General features: G+C 42.1%; 1 protein-coding gene across 1 annotated transcript; it reads left to right on the forward strand.

Moving 5' to 3' along the window:
• Positions 1–444: 444 nt before the first annotated feature.
• On the forward strand, positions 445–19,898 carry LOC115459800 (biogenesis of lysosome-related organelles complex 1 subunit 6-like). Its single transcript, XM_030189581.1, has 5 exons — positions 445–720; positions 7,743–7,887; positions 9,387–9,474; positions 13,550–13,636; positions 18,482–19,898. The coding sequence occupies exons 1-5, from the start codon at positions 645–647 to the stop codon at positions 18,599–18,601; spliced, it is 516 nt and encodes a 171-aa protein (XP_030045441.1). The 5' UTR covers positions 445–644; the 3' UTR covers positions 18,602–19,898.
• Positions 19,899–20,143: the final 245 nt, after the last annotated feature.

Raw genomic sequence — 20,143 nt, forward strand, 5'->3', positions numbered from 1 at the left:
GTAGGGGGGTCCAGGGCGAAATCTGCGGGGGCCCAGGCCCCTGAGGCCCCACGCAGATACACCCCTGGCCTGAAGTGGGAATTGAACTCAGTTTGTCAGGACCAAAGTCCACCACCCTAACCACTAGGCCACTCCTCAATGAGGTAAGAGAGGGGGAACAGTAATATGCTGGATTGTGGTGGGAGAGGATAGAGGAAAGGTTTGTGGCACAGCCTCGCGGTCATTTTCGAAAAAAAAAAAACAACTGTCAATGGGCGAGACCACAAACAGGTTTATTCTCAGACCTCCCGTTGTGAGGGACAGAACGCCAACTTTTCATGAAAAGAGTAAGACCACTAGAGGGGGCCAAAGAGCCTTTTTGCGATCTTTTGCTGGGGATCATGGATGAGAGTTAGCCAATCACATAGGAGCGTTCGGTGACTGCGTGGTAACCAGTCAGACTTTCACTTGAAGCCCGGAAGTGGTCTGTGTACGGTGTCAAGCTGCCAAGGAGGGTTTTAAACCTCATTGTAGTACTTTCATGGTGTTGTTTCGGGAGAGGCTGCTCTTCCGGAATCTGCGAGTCTCTCTTGTGGAAGGAGAGAGGAAGAACTATCCAGGGGGTACGGCTCGGTTCCGCTTGCGGTTCGTAAAGGGCAGGGCCCATGGAGACTAACGTAGGTACCGTGGACTCGTTGCAAGCGGGAGCTGCGCCGATGCGAGCAGAAGAAGATGCAGCAGGTAGGGGGCGAGAGGCTGTATGCAGTGGAGGGTTAAATGACTTGCCCAGAGTCACAAGGAGCTGTAGTGGGAATCGAGCCCAGTTCCCCAGGATCAGAGTCCGCTAGGATCTCACTCATGTTTGGTTTTCATTTTTTTTTTAACTTCTAGTGACGCTTTAATCTCTCATAGGACGGGGGAGAGAGGGGGTTAAAAGAGATGAAGGTTTTGAAAAGAACCAGTTGGATCCTTCAACATTAGAATTGTTAAGACAAAAATTGTTATTGTTTTGCTTCTGTGATAGCAAACTTACTGCTCAGTAGCAATTATTTTTGATGTGCAGGCGTGGTAGGCAGGCTGGCACAGAGACCATTCCCCTCTTTCTGTACTTAGTGCCTAAATGTAAGCGCCATTTGCATGCTAAGGTCACAGAGTACTAGCAGTTAAAGTGCATGGATGTAACATTCATGCGTGTGTGCTGAGCACTATTCTGTAAATTGTGGGCGCAAGGTGCATAGTGCATATTTGCAAGGAATGTTTATATGAGCAAGGGCATGGTCAGGTCCCACATTTATGTGCTTAATTTATAGAATATTACCGGTTATGTGCAAAAGTGTAATAATAATGTTTGTGGATTTACACCTGCATATACCAGGCACAAATGCTCACACCCAAATGGCATGTAAATACTGACTTGTGCGTTATTTTATAATAGTATCTGGGTGCCCTAATATCACTTGGGCATCAAAATGTGTGCAAAATGCTGGGCACTATCTTTTGATATACTAAACTGAATTACTCCCATTGTGTCTCACTGCTGCTGCTCCAGGTACCCAAATAGTTTTCAGAATTTCTGACCAGGGCCATAGCTAGATGACCAATTTTGGGTGGGCTTGACCCCAAGGTGGGTGGACATGGAATTCATCCCCCCCCCCCCCAGCCTCCCTCCGGTTTGTTCCTTTCTCCACCCTCCCTGCCCATAAACCCCAAATATTAAATACTTGAGCTGGCGGGGATCCCCAAACCCTGCCAGCTGAAGATTTCCTCCTCCATCTCGAGCAGCCAGCACTCTTCCAAACGGCAGCTGGCAGCTCTTGCCTCAAACTGATGCTGCTGCTGGCAGGCCATGCATGCTCAGTGCTTTTGCACGTGCGAAAACTGAGCATGTGCAGAAGGGCCGTCTCGGCGTCGGCTCAAGGCAAGTGCTACTGGCTGACATTTGGAAGAGTTCTGGCTGCCCAAGGAGAGAAAATCTTCAGCTGGCAAGGTTTGGGGATTCCCACCAGCCACAGCAAGAATGTCACAATTTTGGGTGGGCCTGAGTCCCACCCAGGCCCACCTGTGGCTACGCCACTGCCGCTTACCCTGAGCAAGTACTTTGAATTATATTCTAAGGCTTTTGTTTTTTTGTTTTGCAGTCTGCATTTAACCAGGCATACTGAAGGAATGTGTTTTTTTAACACAATAGAATAAAAAATAACAGCACACAGGCAAGAAAAAACAGCTTGTATTAAAAAAAAAAAAGCAAAACACTGCAGCGAGATTAAAATGCAGGAAAACATGATATATTGCCCACCTATAAATTATCATATACAACACTTAAGGACCTTTGTGCTAAAGTGCATTAAGCAGTTTAGACCAGATTCTATATATCGTGCTAAAAAAAATGCACATAGCACTATTCTGTAAACCTTGCCTTAATTTAGGTGCAGTTTATAGAATATGCGTAGCACCTGTTCCTGCAACTAAAATTTAAGCACAACCATTTACGCCAAATAAAACCTGGTGTAAATGCCCATACCTATCTTAGGTGCAGATCAGGCATATTCTATAACTGCATAATTTTTAGGAATGCCACAATCCGCCCATGCCCCTCCCACACCTCCTTTTGGGATCCACACATTCAAATTTATGTGTACCGCTTTACAGAATACAGTTAAGAAATTGCACTTGTAAATTCTAGTTAGTGCTGATAATTGCTTGTTATTGGCCAATTATCGGCACCGATTGGCTTGTTTAAACAACTAAGTTGCACGTACAAATTGGCTGAGTGCAACTTTAGTCGCCATATATAGAGTCCAGGAGTTGATGTGCAATATTAGTTTGCCCTGTTAGTACATTGCAGTAACTTACTTGGCTGGCATTGCAGCGTGTACTGTTAGGGAAGCTGGGTGAAATATGAGTGGAGAATGGGTATAGAGAGCACATTGTAGTTAGTAAATGGTACTTACTTCACACTGTCCGTTGTCCAGTTAGTGCACTTACTGCCCCCTGAAGAGAAGGCATTATGATTCTTTTCAGTAGCAGGGTAAAGAAAATTTCTGTGCAGTAACTACAGAGGTCATGCTGGTCACCCCCAACAGTTAATGTAAAGCCTTTGCACTTACTGTGCTTTAACAGCAATAATTAACAGGTGTTAAGTGCAGAAATTTACCACACTTGAATAAAAGGGTTTCTTAGTGCTGCGTTGCACAGGATCCCACAAAGGTGCTGAGTTTTGGCTTAAGGAGGGAGAGAAGACCACTGTCTTTATCGTGAAAACCCTTGCCAACCACCCAGCGGAACTCTGCTCCATTAGATGTACATACTGTCTTATTCCTCCCATCATATATGATAAAATCTATCAATATAGCACAGTAGATCCCTGATAGCAAATCATGAAGAAAGCCTGTTTTCTATTCGTCGTTCTGGTGACGTTGTCATGAATCATTAAGAACATAAGAGCCATACTGGGTCAGATCAGTGGTCCATCTAGCCCAGTATTCTGTTTCCAACAGTGGCCAATCAAGGTCACAAGTACCTTGTAGAAACCCACATAGTAGCACCATTCCATACTACCAACCCCAGGGCAAGCAATGGCTTCCCTCAGGTCCATCTCAATAACAGACTATGGACTTTTCCTCCGGGAAGTTGTCCAAACCTTTTTTAAACCTAGATACGCTAACCACTGTTACCACATCCTTCAGTACTGAGTTCCAGAGCTTAACTATTCTTTGATTGAAAAAATATTTCCTCCTATTTGTTTTAAAAGTATTTCCATGTAATTTCATAGAGGTTCCCCTGCTCTTTGCACTTTTTGAAAGAGTGAAAAATTGATTCACTTTTACCTGTTCTACACCACTTAGAATTTTATAGACCTCAATCATAGCCCCCCCCCCCCCCCCCCTCAGTCATTTTTCCAAGCTGAAGAGCCCTAACATTTTTATCCTTTCCTCATATGGGAGCAGTTCCATCCCGTTTATCATTTTAGTCACTCTTTTTTTAACCTTTTCTAATTCTACCATATCTTTTTTGAGAGACGGCAGCCAAAATTGAATACAGTACTCAAAGTGAGGTGAGTGAGACAGAGGCATTATAGTGTTCTTGGTATTATTTTGCATTCCTTTTCTAATACTTCCACCACCCAAAATGTCATCTCCCTTAATGTGGCTGGCAGGGATCCCCTAGCCCCGCCAGCCAAAAACTTTCTTCCCTTCAAACAAGCTTACTTCTTGGGCGGCCGCCAGCACTGTCCCCAAGCTGCTGCAAGCCCCTCCACCGTGCGCATGCACAAAATTGAGCATAGGCGGAGGCCGGTGTCTTGCAGCAACGGTTCGGGGACAGTGTTGGCGGCCACACAAGAAGCTCATTTGGCAGGAAGGAGGTCTTCGGCTGGCGGGGCTTGGGGATCCCTGCCAGCACAGGTATATTATTTACTTTGGGAGGAAGGGGGGGGCGGATGTTAAGTTTGGGTTTTGCTTGGGGTGGGGGTGCGGTGGCAGCAGACATGAAATTTTTGGCACACCCACATTGGTCTCGGACTCGACCTAAATTGGCTGTCTGACTACGCTACTGTTTCCCAGCATCCTGTTTGCTTTTTTGGCCACCGCCAACACTGGACAAAAGATTTCAGCGTGTTCTCTACATTGACACTTAGATCATTTTCTTGAGTGCTGACTCCTAAAGTGGACCATAGTATCAGGTAACTATGATTCGGATTATTCTTCCCAATGTGCATCACTTTGCATTTGTCCACAATAAATGTCATCTGCCATTTGGATGCCCTGTCTTCCAGTTTCCTAAGGTCTTCCTGCAATTTTTCACAATCCGCATGTGTTTTGATAAGTTTGAATAGTTTTGTATCATCTGCAAATTTAATCACCTCGCTTATCGTTCCGATTTCCAGATCATTTATAAATATGTTAAATAGCACCAGTCCCAGTACAGATCCTTCTTGCACTGCGCTATTCACCCTCCTCCATTGAGAAAAATGGCCATTTAATCCTACCCTCTGTTTTCTGTCCAGTAACCAATTCCTAATCCACAGAAGGATATTGCAGAACTTTTTCAAAAGCTTTCTGAAAATCTAGATAACACTACATCAGCTGGCTCACCTTTATCCACGTTTATTCACGCCTTCAAAGAAATTAAGCAGATTGGTGTAAATTCAGGCATATAATTTGAGGAGGGTAATCGGTGGCAGAAATGACTGAGGGGAAGAGATGAAAAATACATGGAAAAACTCATTAAAACCATACAGAACACAACAGTAAGAAGGTACTGCTGTACTGCTCGACTGCCTTCACGTTGGTGGGAGTTTTGATTGCCTGGCTCTCTCTCATATTCGGTCAATGTGCAGTACAGGATTGGTGCCCAATTCAGAGGAGAGGGAGCAGCTATATTCAGCAGAGTGCCAACAGTTTAATTGATTCCACAGCAGGATACCAGCTTTTCTGTGTATTTTCCCTGGTGAGATGCTAATTATGAAATCTCTTCTGTGCCGTTGTGGGAGATAATTAATGCTATCCTTTAGTAAATCAAATTCACGTTATTTACAGCCAGAAGTACAGGATATGTGCAGTTTAGATAATATGAGAGTGGTTTGTCTCTTTCTTTGTTATCTGAGGGTGCATGTGTCTGTAGAAAATAAATATAGATGAGCCTGAAATTCAAAATGTCTAAAGGGCCCTTTTATCAAGCTGTTTTAGGACTACCGCACATCTAAGGCAGCTTAACATATCACAGTGGGACGTATTCAGGCCTCCTATGATTACTGCCAAATGTGTGTGTGTTAACGTCACGTTAAAAAAAAAAAAAAAAAAACTTTACATTTTTTCTGAGCGGGTGTTTGGCTCTAATCAGCGCAGCTACATTACTGCACGCTGTCTGGTTAGCGCACGGAGAGCGCATGAGTGCTTACCATCTACAAAATGAGTGTAATGGCCACGCGCTAATGGCAGCAACGCATGGCGATGAATACAAAAAATACATGAAGGCCATTATTATGGCTGTAGTAAAAATAACCTTGGTGCTCCCTGATACGGGTCTTTCCCCTGCATTAGGGCCACTTTTTACCACAGCTTAGTAAAAGTGCCCCTAAGTGCTTTTTTGATTTATTAAATGGCATTATACACGTACAAATAGATTCAAGAAAGTGCACCAAAAATTAGACATGAAAAAATATGGGTGCTATGATACCAATTCTGTAACAGCAATTGTGCAAGAAATTGCTGCCTTAGAATAGAATGGAAGTTGGCATGAGTGCGCCTGACTTTAGGTCAAAGGCTGGTGTAAATGGTCACGCCTAAGTGGTACTAATCTCTAACTTATGCCTGCAAGTACAAGACCCACCCCTGTGCCCGCCCTATAGAATTTAGGCGCTAATTTATAGACTAGCACCAAATTAGTGCCAATTGGCACCAATTAAAGCCACTTAAGGGCTATCGTATGTAAGGACTATTGGTGCCTAATATAACAAGTTAGGCGTGCAACTGGCACTATTCTATAATTTGCATGCTAGTCGGAAATATGGTCGCACAACTTTATAGAATTTGGCCCATAATGATCTACATAGAGCATTCTGAATAGCATCAGCTGTATATCAATATATTCAATGGCATTTAACTGGGCCGTGCTGAATATTGCCACTAACCGGTAGAGAGATGTTCAGAGGGCGGAGTTGGGGATGAGCCAACAGCCATTTAGGTAATGGCAATATTTAGTGCCGTCACCAGCATAGCTAAGCGATCAAATAGGACTGCATAATACTGGTCCTAACTTTGTTCGCTTAGCTGTGTGGATGCCGGCACTGAGTATGTCCGGCAACTGCGTAGCTTCGGGGTAGCAACCAATGATGTGACTTCACACCCTCCCCCCCCCCCCCCCCCCCCCCGAGGATAAAATTTTATATATAGTCCTGCTGAATATAAGAATAACTTGAAATGTCTGTATTAGACTTTTCAGATTATTCCTTAAGTGTTCTGTTCAATGGGCCCCTTTTACTAAACCGTGGTAAAAAGTGGCCTGCACTAGTTTTAGCATGTGAAAGTGCCATGTGCTAAGCCACTTTTTTATCACAGCAGGAAAAAGCCCTTTTTTCAATGGGGTATTAAATGGCTGTTCGTTAATATTAAAATTAGCGTGCAGCCATTTACTGCCTGAGCCCTTACCTCCACCTATTTAGTAGATGGTAAGGGCTCATGCACTAACCTGGTGGTAATTGGACAGTACGTGGCAATGGGTGATTACCACCAGGCATTGCCGTACACTGGCCCTTCGCTAGAAAACAGAAAAATATTTTCTGGCATGGGAAATGCCTCACGGCAAACACAAAACTACCATGAGTGTTCCCCATGGTAGTGCTGTTTTGCTGCACAGTAGCCCTACAGCAGCTTAGTAAAGAGGTCCCAATATTTGGTTTATTAATTATTGTCAGGAACTGGGTCCCCCACATGAGTGAAACATCATGCCAGTTTCTGCTTTAACATTATTACTGAGAACGTGTAATTTGCTTTACATTTTTGCTAATTTCTCTCAACTCTTTTTATTTACTTTAGAAATGTTTCCCCTTTTGTGTTGGTTAAATAGTTTCCTTTTTATAAGAGCAGTAACTTCCTTTGGGGATGTTCACTTACCCCTTGAAGCCTTCTTAATTTAATGCTCAATTAACCAATTGATTTTTTTTTAATGTTAATAACATATCATTTCTGTCATTTGAGGTTTACCAACCTTGTGAGTTAAGTGTATCAGTAAGTGAGCTCTGGCATCTGTCGTCTCTTGCCTAGATTCCAGTGATGCAGCTGCTGACGAGGGTCTTGGAGAAGACTTTCCACCTGTCAGTCGGAAAGCTGTGGAGCAGTTAACCAAAGGATTGATTTTGCACTATTTACCTGATCTTCAGCACTCAAAGCTGGCACTGCAGGAACTGACGTATGCATAGAACATTTTCAGCTTGTTACAGTGGTCACAGGAAGACAGAATAGTTCAGTATTGGTTATATCTACCTGATCAGTTGTCCTTCAAGCCGTAAATTGGAGTCTGCTGAAGTAATATATTTTGCCCAGAATATTTTAGGAATGATATTTGGCTTTAACAGCTATTCTTGCAGTTCATAACAACATTTATATAGACACAGCTCATTACCAGATATGAGAGTTGATAGATGAATGTTCAAGCACCTACCTCAAGTGTATCATAAATAAAATAAATGAATGAATGAGGGTCCTTGATATACATGGAGGCATATTTTCAAAGCATATAGGGGGTCTCTTACAAATGTGCGCCAGCGTTTTTAGCTCAGCCTAAAAATTAATGTGTGCTAACCGTGTAGACACCCATACACAGCATGCGCTAAAAATGCTAAAGAAGTATTTAATCGTAGTTAATGAACACACATCAAACAGTGACTTGTACAGCAGTAGACAGTCTACTTTTCAAGAACTTCCAGATTTGAGTTTGATTGAGTATGAGCCTAAGCATACTTATCAGAAAAGCGCATATACCTCAACAACTTTGTCTGGCTTCTGAGCTACGTGTGACTGCTGGATGGGGAACAGCAGACTTGCAACATTTCTATTATGGGCTGGTGGCAGCAGTGATCATTGTGGGTAATAGAGAAGCAGAAATAAGGACCAGTTTTCTAGATTTCAACTACCTGACTCCCTGGCTCTCCGCTCTCCCCAGCCTGCAGGCACACGTTGTTGTTAAGGAAAGCAAGGACTTGCCTCTCAGCTTTCAGTGGCACAAGTGTGTCCTGACACACTGGTTGAGAGCCAGTACTCTAGGTCTTCAGATATAGGGGAAGATTCTATATATGATGCCAAAGAAATCTGTGCTAAGCGTATTCTATAATCGGTGCCTAGATTTAGGCGCCGATTATAGAATACGCTTAGTTGGTATTTCACCGCCTAAATCTATGCGCATCCATTTACACCAGCAAATATGTGGCGTAAGTCCCAGTGCATAGATTTAGGCACACTGGACCATATTCTATAACTAGGCGCCTAAATTTCAGAACACCCATAACCATGCCCCTTTTTGCCTGTGCGTGTTAGAAGTTAGATGCACATCGTTACAGAATGCTTAGTGAGTTGTGTGCCTAAATTCTAATCTGTGCCAATTAGTGCTTATTATTGCTTAAGTGCTGTTATCAGCACTGATTACCTTGTTAAGCTCATTAAATTGTACACATTGTTATAGAATCCATGCTGATTTCTGCGCAGATCTCTAGGCGCACTATACAGAATCTGGGAGATAGTGGATAACAAAATATTTTAAATAAATGTTTTGCACCTATTTGCCTTTGCTACTTAAGCATCCTGTTATAAAATTACCCCCTAGATTTATCATGGTTACAAGGAATTATTCTGTAGGGTTTGACTTGCTTAATTCTATATATGTAATGTCTTGGTTTTGTGGCTTTTGAATAGGCAGAACCAGCTGGTGTTATTGGAAACTCTGGAACAAGAAATATCTAAATTTAAGGAGTGTAATTCCATCCTGGATATCAATGCCTTGGTAAGTCCGTTCATTCTGTTGCAAATAGATGACAGATTAGCATTGACAGGGATTTCATTTGTTAGATAAATAGTCCAAAATATGGGTATTTGGCTCCTGTCCAATTGTGGCAAATTTGATTGTCACTCCCCGTTCCGTATAGAGTGCGCTACAAAACTCTGTTTGCCTTTTAAAAGCTATCATAGTGGTTGCCCCTCTTATCTTGCTAACTTGACCCGCTATATGCCTGGTCAGGCTCACAATGATGTCTGGTAGTTCCATCTTTTCGGCAGTATGACTTTGACTCTGTATACACCAGGATGTTTAGTGTGGTTGGGCCATCCCTTTGGAATGTCCTCCCATTGTGTTTATAGCTTGAGGAATCATTTCAGGTTAAGGCCTATTTATTCCAGGCACTTTTCAGGCCTGAATACGATTTCTGCCTTGCCTTCGCTTGCTTGTTGATTGGGATCGGGGTACTTAGTGCTGGTTGAGTTAAGATATTTGAGTGTGTTGTGGTTCTTTTGTTCTAACTTTTGCTTTTATTCTTTTCTTTAATTTTTGTCATTCTCTTCTTAAATTGTTATTTTATTATGATTTGTAAACCGCTCAGGGGGTCATTCCTGTGGGCGGTATATCAAACTTGAAATATACTTGGATAACTACATTCCTCTGCTTTGAACTTGTATGTTTTAAGCAAGAAGCCCGTAAAAGAGGACCAGAAAAATGCACGGATGCCTAAAACTTCATGCAAGTGCCTCCCAAGGAGAGCTGTTGTTGCTGATACAGAGAGTCTGAAAGGAAGGAGGCAAAGAGTCGAATGTGGAGTGGAGGAGAAGCAAAATAAGTGCATACAAATATATGGGACCATCTCTAGGAAAAGGTGACCAAACTCACCAGAAACAAAAAATGAGGTTTTAATGAATCCTGTTTGGGCCAACAATTAGTAATATACGAGTCCAAACCCCATCCTTTTATGTTAAAAAAATAAAAGAGAAGTTCAGACATGTAACTTTTACAGACTGCTTATGGACCCATGACATGAAAATCGGTCATTCTCAATAGTTTGAATCTGCTACATAGTCAACTTTTCCCAGAAATGGTGACACACACATACACACCAAAAAAAAAGGTGGAAAGGGGATGGGATTTGATATGCCACCTTCCTGTGGTTACAGTCAAAGCGGTTTACATATTATATACAGGCACTTATTTTGTACCTGGGGCAACGGAGGGTTAAGTGACTTGCCCAGAGTCACAGGGAGCTGCAGTGGGAATCGAACCCAGCCATGCAAAACATGTCCCTGATGTCTAAAGCGTTTAGGCTAGTGCCCAGTTTTTCTAAATATTTTTGCACCTGTGCGGTAAGACCAGTATCTTTTGTAAGGGTGATAAGATTAGAATGAAATGGAGTTGACTTGGGAGTAATCTAAGGAAATATTTCTTTAGGGAAAGGGTGGTGGATTCATGGAGTAGCCTCCAGCGGTGGAGATGGAGATAAGGCCAGTGTCTGAATTCAAGAAAGCATGGTACAAACACAGAAGGTCTCTGAGGGAGAGGAAGGGACTGTAAAGCTTAGTTATTGGTGGGATTGGCAGACAGGATAGGCAGCATGGGTTATCTGTTACCTTTATAGGAGTGGCCTGGAGCCAGATTCTGTGTAAATAATCAACATGCAGACATACCAGATGCTTGTGCTAAAACGTTTTCAGAATATTGTGCTCCAAGTGGGGGCAGGCGCAAATCGAAGTATTGTCAGTGTACAAGTACTTCAGAAACTGAAATGGCGACCAGAGGTAGTAAAACTAGAGATAAATAAAAAGCTTTCCCTGGCTTCATCTCTAGGAGATGTCAGCTGAGAGTGTCAAGAAGTGCTTCTTGTCCAAATACTCCCTTGCCCATAAGTACATATAAGTAATGCCACACTGGGAAAAGACCAAGGGTCCATCGAGCCCAGCATCCTATCCATGACAGCGGCCAATCCAGGCCAAGGGCACCTGGCAAGCTTCCCAAACGTACTAACATTCTATACATGTTATTCCTGGAATTGTGGATTTTTCCCAAGTCCATTTAGTAGTGGTTTATGGACTTGTCCTTTAGGAAACCGTCTAACCCCTTTTTGAACTCTGCCAAGCTAACCGCCTTCACCATGTTCTCCGGCAACGAATTCCAGAGTTTAATTACCACCGTGGAGAGAGATACCAACTCCAACCTTCCAGTCAAAAGCCAGTTATAAACCTGGTTGCTTGTAAAATGGCGTTCATTTTTATCATAAGTGGAATGCAGGGTTTTTCTTCCTCTGAGATGAGCACTATCTCATTCCCTAGTGTTCTGTGTGAGCAGGCACAAACTTTTCTTTCTTTTACTTGCAGTTTTTGAATTTGATGTCTTTATCCTAGTGCAGCAGGATACCACCAGACAGGTATTCTTGGACTGTGAATATCCTGTCTGTGCTGAAAGTTGAGCAGTTCTCTAGGTGTTGTGGGGTGAGGGTTGCATATTTGTTGGAGTGAGAGTTGTCATTTTCACTGTATGTACTGAAGATTTGTGTAACTTATAAATTGAAAGAGTAACTAATACTTAGCACCTCTGTGGTATAGCATCTAGCACTAGTATTTTTACAGCTAGTATTTGGTATTATTGTGTGTGTGTGTGTATTTATCCTTTGTTCTATCTGGAGGGGTCTTGTGAATTTGTACTGATGGCTGGTTTTTGTATCTTCTCTCCTACCGTCCCCCCCACATTATAATTTGGAAATGGCTTCAGGTAGGGGTCTTTCATTTTTGGGGTGCCAAGGGACTTGGGTCCAGATGCACAAAACCTAATGAGCCAGTAACGTGGTTTTTACACTTGTTCTAGCCAGATTAGCAGGCGAGACATGTACAAAAGGGTTCTCTGAGCTCTTTTCACGTCACTGTAGCAGCTAATGAAAGTGGAATACAAAGTTATTATAATTAGCTAATTACTATACAAATTTGCACGCAAAGGGATGCACAGCCGTTTTCCTAGCGATGCACAGAAGCAGCTCCTACCTTTTACTGTGGAAAATTTAATGGGTGGTCAAGAGCTGCCGGTACTCCCTGGTGGCTGGCTGAGGAGAGTTGTCAGAGCTGCAGACATCCTGCTGGGGAAATGTTCTTGATCTCCCACCGCTGCCCCTGCCACACTATGGACTTGACTGCTGTGTGTTACAAACGGGATGCTATCTCTTCCTCGGATTTTCCCCAAGAACCACAGAAGATGTGGCTGCATCCAGTGAACTCCACCTAAACATTATTGATGTCACAGTAAGGGGGGAGGGAAGACATTTAAGGGTTTTTTTTGCAGAGGTTTGTGCCTCGGAGCCCATCCTCCTCCATGCTTCGTGATCTCTGCTGGACACGGACTCCCTTTGAGCTGTGATTCCCCCCTCCCCTACCTATCATCTTTTCACCATCTCTTGTAAAGTCCTCACTACAGCAGACAAGACCGCAGCTTTTGGGCGGAGATGAGCCAAACCACCAGCATCCGCTACTGCATGGAGATGAACAACTCAATTGAAGGGAATCCCAACAGTGAGTAGTTTAGGTAGCCCTGTTCTGTCCTTATGGTGGATCCCTCATCTGCCAGACTGTGGTTTCAAGACGAGGCTTGTGCTTGCAAAATTTTTTTAAAGGCTACCTCTACTGCTTTCACACACACAGCTTGTCTGCGTGTATGAAAGCCATCTGTAGCATGTGCAGAGCAGCCATGCTTAGCAGTTGGCTGTTCTGCATTCTCAAGTGGACGACTGGCTTCCTCCCTTTCGCATGCAAATGAGCTGGTTTGCAAAAGCAGCGACCAGCTCATTTGCATGTGATTCGCTTTGTGAATCCCTCTGTATTTCCAAATCAGTAATTTTTACCAAGGTGGAGATACAGAGCGATTCTTTACCGGGACCTTTGTGCATCTGAGTCTTGGTCAGGGATAGGTCCTTTCTATAGTTTAGGTGGTGTGGGACATTTGAGGGTAATGTGTGCAGAGGAGATTTTGCATGGGAATACAGGAAAAATAGATCCGGGGCACTTTTGAAGGTTTTTTGTTTCCTATGTTGGAACAAGCAATTTTTCTTTTGTAGTTTTCCGAAGCGAAGTGTTATCACAACAAGCTAGTGAATATTAGGAAAGAGATGCTGATGCTGCATGAAAAGACATCCAAGTTAAAGGTAAGTGGTGTCTGCTTCGTATTTATTTTTGTTTGTTTATTTTGAGTTTTGAAATTTTACATTTCCAAATCACAAAATAGGAAATATACAGCAATCAAAATAAGAAACTAGCAACACGTTGCACTTATTTCAGCTTTAAAAAAAAAAGAATAAAAAATAAAAAAAAGCAAATACACAGCCCACATCAAGGGGAAAACATTAGAAAAATAAAAAGAAGAGGAATATTATTTATTTATTAGGATTTATTTACCACCTTTTTGAAGGAATTACTCAAGGCGGTGTACAGTAAGAATAGATCAAACATGAGCAATAGGCAATTACAGCAGTAAAAATATTCAAATAAAGTATGGCATAGTATACTACTTACAATGACAATACATAATAGAACATTTTAATTGATAGCTTAATGTATAAGCAAAGATGGAACATATAGATTGGTAAGAGAGTAAGAAGAGTTAGCAAGTAAGGTGACTGATTAGGAAACCCTTTTATTTTAATTAAGAAATACTGTAAATCTGTTCATGGTAAAGAAGTTTATAACTGCTGCTTGGCCAGTGTGTCTTTTTATAAAGTACTGGCATAAACAGCAGGCTGGTATAAATTTCTATTTAAAAAAAACCCTCATCCACACTCTCTTCACCTCATGCTTCGATTACTGCAACTTGCTTCTTACAGGTCTCCCACTAAACTATCTCTCTCCCCTTTAATCTGTTCAAATTCTGCTGCATGATTTATTTTTTGCCAGTGTCGCTACACTCTCATTAGCCCTCTCCTCAAGTCACTTCATTGGCTCCCTATCCATTTCCACATACAGTTCAAACTCCTCATATGGACTTAGTGCATTCACTCTGCAGCTCCTCAGTACCTCTCCACTCGTATCTCTCCCTATACTCATCCCTGGGAACTCTGCTCATCATGTAAATCTCTCTTATCTGTACCTTTTTCCTCCACTGCCAACTCTAGACTCTGTTCCTTTTATTTATTTATTTATTTATTTTAGAACATTTATACCCCGCCTTTTGCCATGTAAATCAGCCCCAAAGCGGCTTACAATGAACTAAAGAAAAACAATTACAATGACAGAAGAGGGCATAAGGGAAGAGAAACACAATACTTAAGCAGATAGACTGCAGTTAGGGGAAAGGAAGCAAAGAGAAGGGAAGGAGTGCCTGCAGTAGACTTCCCAAGTCAGTACATCAAGCTCCATCTATGACTGTATTCAAATCTAGGCTAAAATCTCACCTTTTTGAGGCTGCTTTTTAACGCCTAACTCCTATTCACTTGTTCAGTACCCATGTCTGTTTTACTTATGATGGGAATAATTAGATTATAAGCTCTGTTGAGCAGGGACTGTCTCATTTGAATTTAGTGTACAGTGCTGCGTACATCTAGTAGTGCTAAAGAAATTATGATTAATAGTAGTACGTGGATTGTGTAGATAGGCAGGTGGCTTAGCATACTTTATAATCTACATGTGCACTCTGCCCAGAATACACCCCTTCACGCGCATGCCAGCCCAGTATGTTTCATGTCACTTTTTATATCAATTTCTCTCTTCCTAGCTATCATTTTTAGGGCCCTGTTTACTAAGCTGCGCTATAGGCACGTTAGCATCTTTAACGCGCGTTAACAGTGTACGCATCTACAATATCCCTATAGGCGCCTATACGGTTAGCACGCACGCTACCTACATAAGTACATAAATATTACCATACTGGGAAAGATCAAAGGTCCATCAAGCCCAGCATCCTGGCAAGATCCCAAAAAAGTACAAAACATTTTATACTGCTTATCCCAGAAATAGTGGATTTTCCCCAAGTCCATTTAATAATGGTCTATGGACTTTTCCTTTAGGAAGACGTCCAAACCTTTTTAAAACTCTGCTAAGCTAACTGCTTTTACCACATTCTCTGGCAATGAATTCCAGAGTTTAATTACATGTTGAGTGAAGAAACATTTTCTCAGATTCGTTTTAAATTTACTACATTGTAGCTTCATCGCATGCCCCCTAGTCCTAGTATTTTTGGAAAGTGTAAACAGACGCTTCACATCTACCCGTTCAACTCCACTCATTATTTTATAGACCTCTATCATATCTCCCCTCAGCTGCCTTTTCTCCAGGCTGAAGAGCCCTAGCCGCTTTAGCCTTTCCCCATAGAGAAGTCGTCCCATCCCCTTTATCATTTTCATCGCCCTTCTCTGCACCTTTTCTAATTCCACTATATCTTTTTTTGAGATGCGGCGACCAGAATTGAACACAATATTCGAGGTTCGGTCGCACCATGGAGCGATACAAAGGCATTATAACATCCTCATTTTTGTTTTCCATTCCTTTCCTAATAATACCTAACATTCTATTTGCTTTCTTAGCCACAGCAGCACACTGAGCAGAAGGCTTCAATGTATCATCAATGACGACACGTAGATCCCTTTCTTGGTCCGTGACAACTAACGTGGAATCTTGTATGACGTAGCTATAATTCGGGTTCCTCTTTCCCACATGCATCACTTTGCACTTGCTCACATTAAACGTCATCTGCCATTTAGACGCCCAGTCTCGTAAGGTCCTCTTGTAATTTTTCACAATCCTCCCGTGATTTAACGACTTTGAATAACTTGGTGTCATCAGCAAATTTAATTACCTCACTAGTTACTCCCATCTCTAGGTCATTTATAAATATGTTAAAAAGCAGCGGTCCCAGCACAGACCCCTGGGGAACCCCACTAACTACCCTTCTTCATTGAGAATACTGACCATTTAACCCTACTCTCTGTTTTCTATCTTTTAACCAGTTTTTAATCCACAATAGAACACTACCTCCTATCCCATGACTCTCCAATTTCCTCGGAGTCTTTCATGAGGTACTTTGTCAAACGCCTTCTGAAAATCCAGATACACAATATCAACTGGCTCACCTTTATCCACATGTTTGTTCACCCCTTCAAAGAAATGTAGTAGATTGGTGAGGCAAGATTTCCTTTCACTAAATCCACATTGACTTTTTTTTTTTTGTTACATTTGTACCCCGCACTTTCCCACTCATGGCAGGCTCAATGCGGCTTACATGGGGCAATGGAGGGTTAAGTGACTTGCCCAGAGTCACAAGGAGCTGCCTGTGCCTGAAGTGGGAATTGAACTCAGTTCCTCAGGCCCAAAGTCCACCACCCTAACCACTAGGCCACTCCTCCACATCCATGCTTTTGAATATGCTCTGTAATTTTGTTCTTAATAATAGTCTCTACCATTTTGCCCGCCACCGATGTCAGACTCACTGGTGTTTAATTTCCTGGATCTCCTCTGGAACCTTTTTTAAAAATCGGCGTTACATTGGCCACCCTCCAATCTTCCGGTACCACGCTCGTTTTTAAGGATAAATTATATATTACTAACAATAGCTCCGCAAGCTCATTTTTCAGTTCTATCAGTACTCTGGGATGAATACCATCTGGTCCAGGAGATTTGCTACTCTTCAGTTTGTAGAACTGCCCCATTACATCCTCCAGGTTTACAGAGAATTCATTAAGTTTCTCCGACTCGTCAGCTTCGAATACCATTTCTGGCACCGGTATCCCACCCAAATCTTCCTCGGTGAAGACCGAAGCAAAAAATTCATTTAATCTCTCCGCTATGGCTTTGTCTTCCCTGATCGCCCCTTTTACTCCTTGGTCATCTAGCGGTCCAACCGATTCTTTTGCCGGCTTCCTGCTTTTAATATACCTATAAAAAATTTTACTGTGTGTTTTTGCCTCCAACGCAATCTTTTTTCGAAGTCCCTCTTAGCCTTCCTTATCAGCGCTTTGCATTTGACTTGACATTCCTTATGCTGTTTCTTATTTTCAGTCAGTTCCTTCTTCCATTTTCTGAAGGATTTTCTTTTAGCTCTAATAGCTTCCTTCACCTCACTTTTTAACCATGCCGGCTGTTGTTTGGTCTTCTGTCCTCCTTTTCTATTCTAATAAGCGGAATATATTTGGCCTGGGCTTCCAGGATGGTGTTTTTGAACAGCATCCACGCCTGATGTAAATCTTTGACCCTCGCAGCTGCTCCTCTAAGCCTTTTTTTTCCACACAGTTCGTCTCCTTTTTTAAAGTTAAACGCTAACATATTTGATTCCCTATGTATACTTCAAAGCTAATATCAAATCCAATCATATTATGATCACTGTTACCAAGCGGCCCCCCCCCCCCCCCCGCACCAGATCATGTGCTCCACTAAGGACTAGGTCTAGAATTTTTCCTTTTGTCATTGGCTCTTGTACCAGCTGCTCCATAAAGCTGTCCTTGATTTCATCAAGGAATTTTACCTCCCTAGCATGCCCTGATGTTACATTTACCCAGTCAATATCGGGGTAATTGAAGGCCCTTAATGTGACATTGTAAACCACTCAGTTGATTTGATGGGCAGGATATCAAATGTTTAATAAAGATGCAAAATTCACGTGCGATTCTGCCATCTCATAGATCATTCTTTTAAGCTGGTCAGTATTTTATAAGAACCCACTTGTGTGTGTAAATCAATGTTTCACACACAAATTGCTGGATTCTATGAACGGTGTGCAGATTTTCACATGCAGAATTGCACACCGTCCTTTGATATGGCTAAGAAGCTAATTAGTACTAATAGAGTGCTGACAATCAAATATCGAGGTTAATTGGCAACAAATTGGGTTTGAGTGTGCATCTTGTATAGGCCCCACAGTTATTCTATAGAGGTTGCATAAGAGTTACCAAAATATTGAAACCATTGGCTGATTGGCTGTAAATTTGAAACGTTTAAGCATTTGTATACCTGACATAAGGGTTATTCAAATATAATTTCTTTTTTATTGCTGCATTTTGCTATAGAAAAGAGCGCTCAAGTTACAGCAGAAAAGACAGAAGGAGGACTTGGAGCGAGAGCAGCAACGAGATAAAGAACTGGAGAGAGAGAAACAGTTAACAGCCAAACCAGCCAAAAGGACATAAAATGTGCCAGCATGTCATCTTGTCCATGATTGACTTTTTTTTGGAGTTGGCAGACTCTCTCACCAGAGGTATTAAATGCCAAAAATACCTTCTGCACCGCCTTTCTTGAGAGTGGATCGTCCATGACCATTTCAGCCATTCAGAACTCCTCATGTAGCAGACTATGCCGATTCCATCAATGTGGAGACAGTTAAAAAAGCTATGCAATTACTTTAGCAGGTCTAATTCTCCTCACTTTTAGCAGCTATTTTATTTGCAGGGGGGGGGGGTTCTTTGCATTTTGATATCTTGTTTTGACAAGATTGGCCTTCTACCGTATGTTGTGTTTCTACAGCCAAAAAAGGTTGAATGAGATTACTATAAAACTCAGTTAAAGCTTTGTTTCTTTTCTTGTAATCCTTTTGATGTGAATACAAAAAACAAACAGAACTACTTGAATTCCCCATTCCCCGGACATCCTGGAGGGACTGCACTGCATCGAAATAGAGCATATGGCATCAGATAAAGATCATAAGACCTGTCCGAGCTGCCTAGGTTCACTGGTGCAGTATCTTATAGCCCAGGTAATCTCTAGTTTTATCCTCACAACTGAAGATCCTCTGCTCGTTTATATGTCTTATCACCGCCAGCCTTCTTTATGTTGTGCATAAATCTGTCCCTCATAACTTAGACTGCACCATTTGTTATTCTTGGAACAGTCTCTGCTTTGTATGCTTGGAAGTGCGGCCTGAAAGGGGAGAGAGAGCGCCCCAGCTAGTGCTTTATCAGTGATTTTTATAGAGGCGTTGCTACCATTTTTGTTCGTGGTACGCTTTTTTAAAAATTATTATTTATGCATTTAAATAATTCCACAAGTATCCATTTGATTAAGAAACACAGGGCAATACAAATAAAATAATATAAACAGTTAATATACTATCTGCCTAATAAAAAAGCAGTTGGGGAACACTGGAAGATGCTGGCCAGGAGTGAGAGGATTTAAAAGATTTATCTGTTATATTTGAGGACTCAATTTCAGAAGTGTCAGTCAGAGTTATACTGCTTAATTCCTTTATGATTGAACAAGAGCAAAATGGGATTTTGAGACTGTTTTTAAGAACTTTCAACAACTTTTTTGTGGTCAAAGAGTGTGGTTATAACCTGGAGGATACCTTTTCTCTCGTACTCCTTGCCTGGTTGGCTGCGGAGGTGGTGTCGGGGTACTACTGTCATCCTTCTGTAGATTTCAGCCTCAGTCTCGCTGCATTTCTTCCTTTGAAGTCCACGCCATCCGACTATTCACTCCTCTACCTCTCTGATTAGCAGTCATTTATCGACCCCCCCTGAGAAGTCCCTTTCTTCCTTTCTCACCGACTTTCTCCTGGCTTTCCTTCTTTCTTGAACCTTCATCTCCTTCCCTCATTCTTGGGGATTTTAGCATTCATGCTAATGATCCCTCTGATTCTTATGCTTCTGAGTTTCTCGCTTTAACATCCTCTTTCAATCTTCAACTGTGTTCCACTACCCCTACTCACCAGAATGGCCAGTGTCCTGATGTTATCT

Source organism: Microcaecilia unicolor, chromosome 1 (genome assembly GCF_901765095.1).
Source record: "Microcaecilia unicolor chromosome 1, aMicUni1.1, whole genome shotgun sequence".
Taxonomy (NCBI): Eukaryota; Metazoa; Chordata; class Amphibia; order Gymnophiona; family Siphonopidae; genus Microcaecilia; species Microcaecilia unicolor.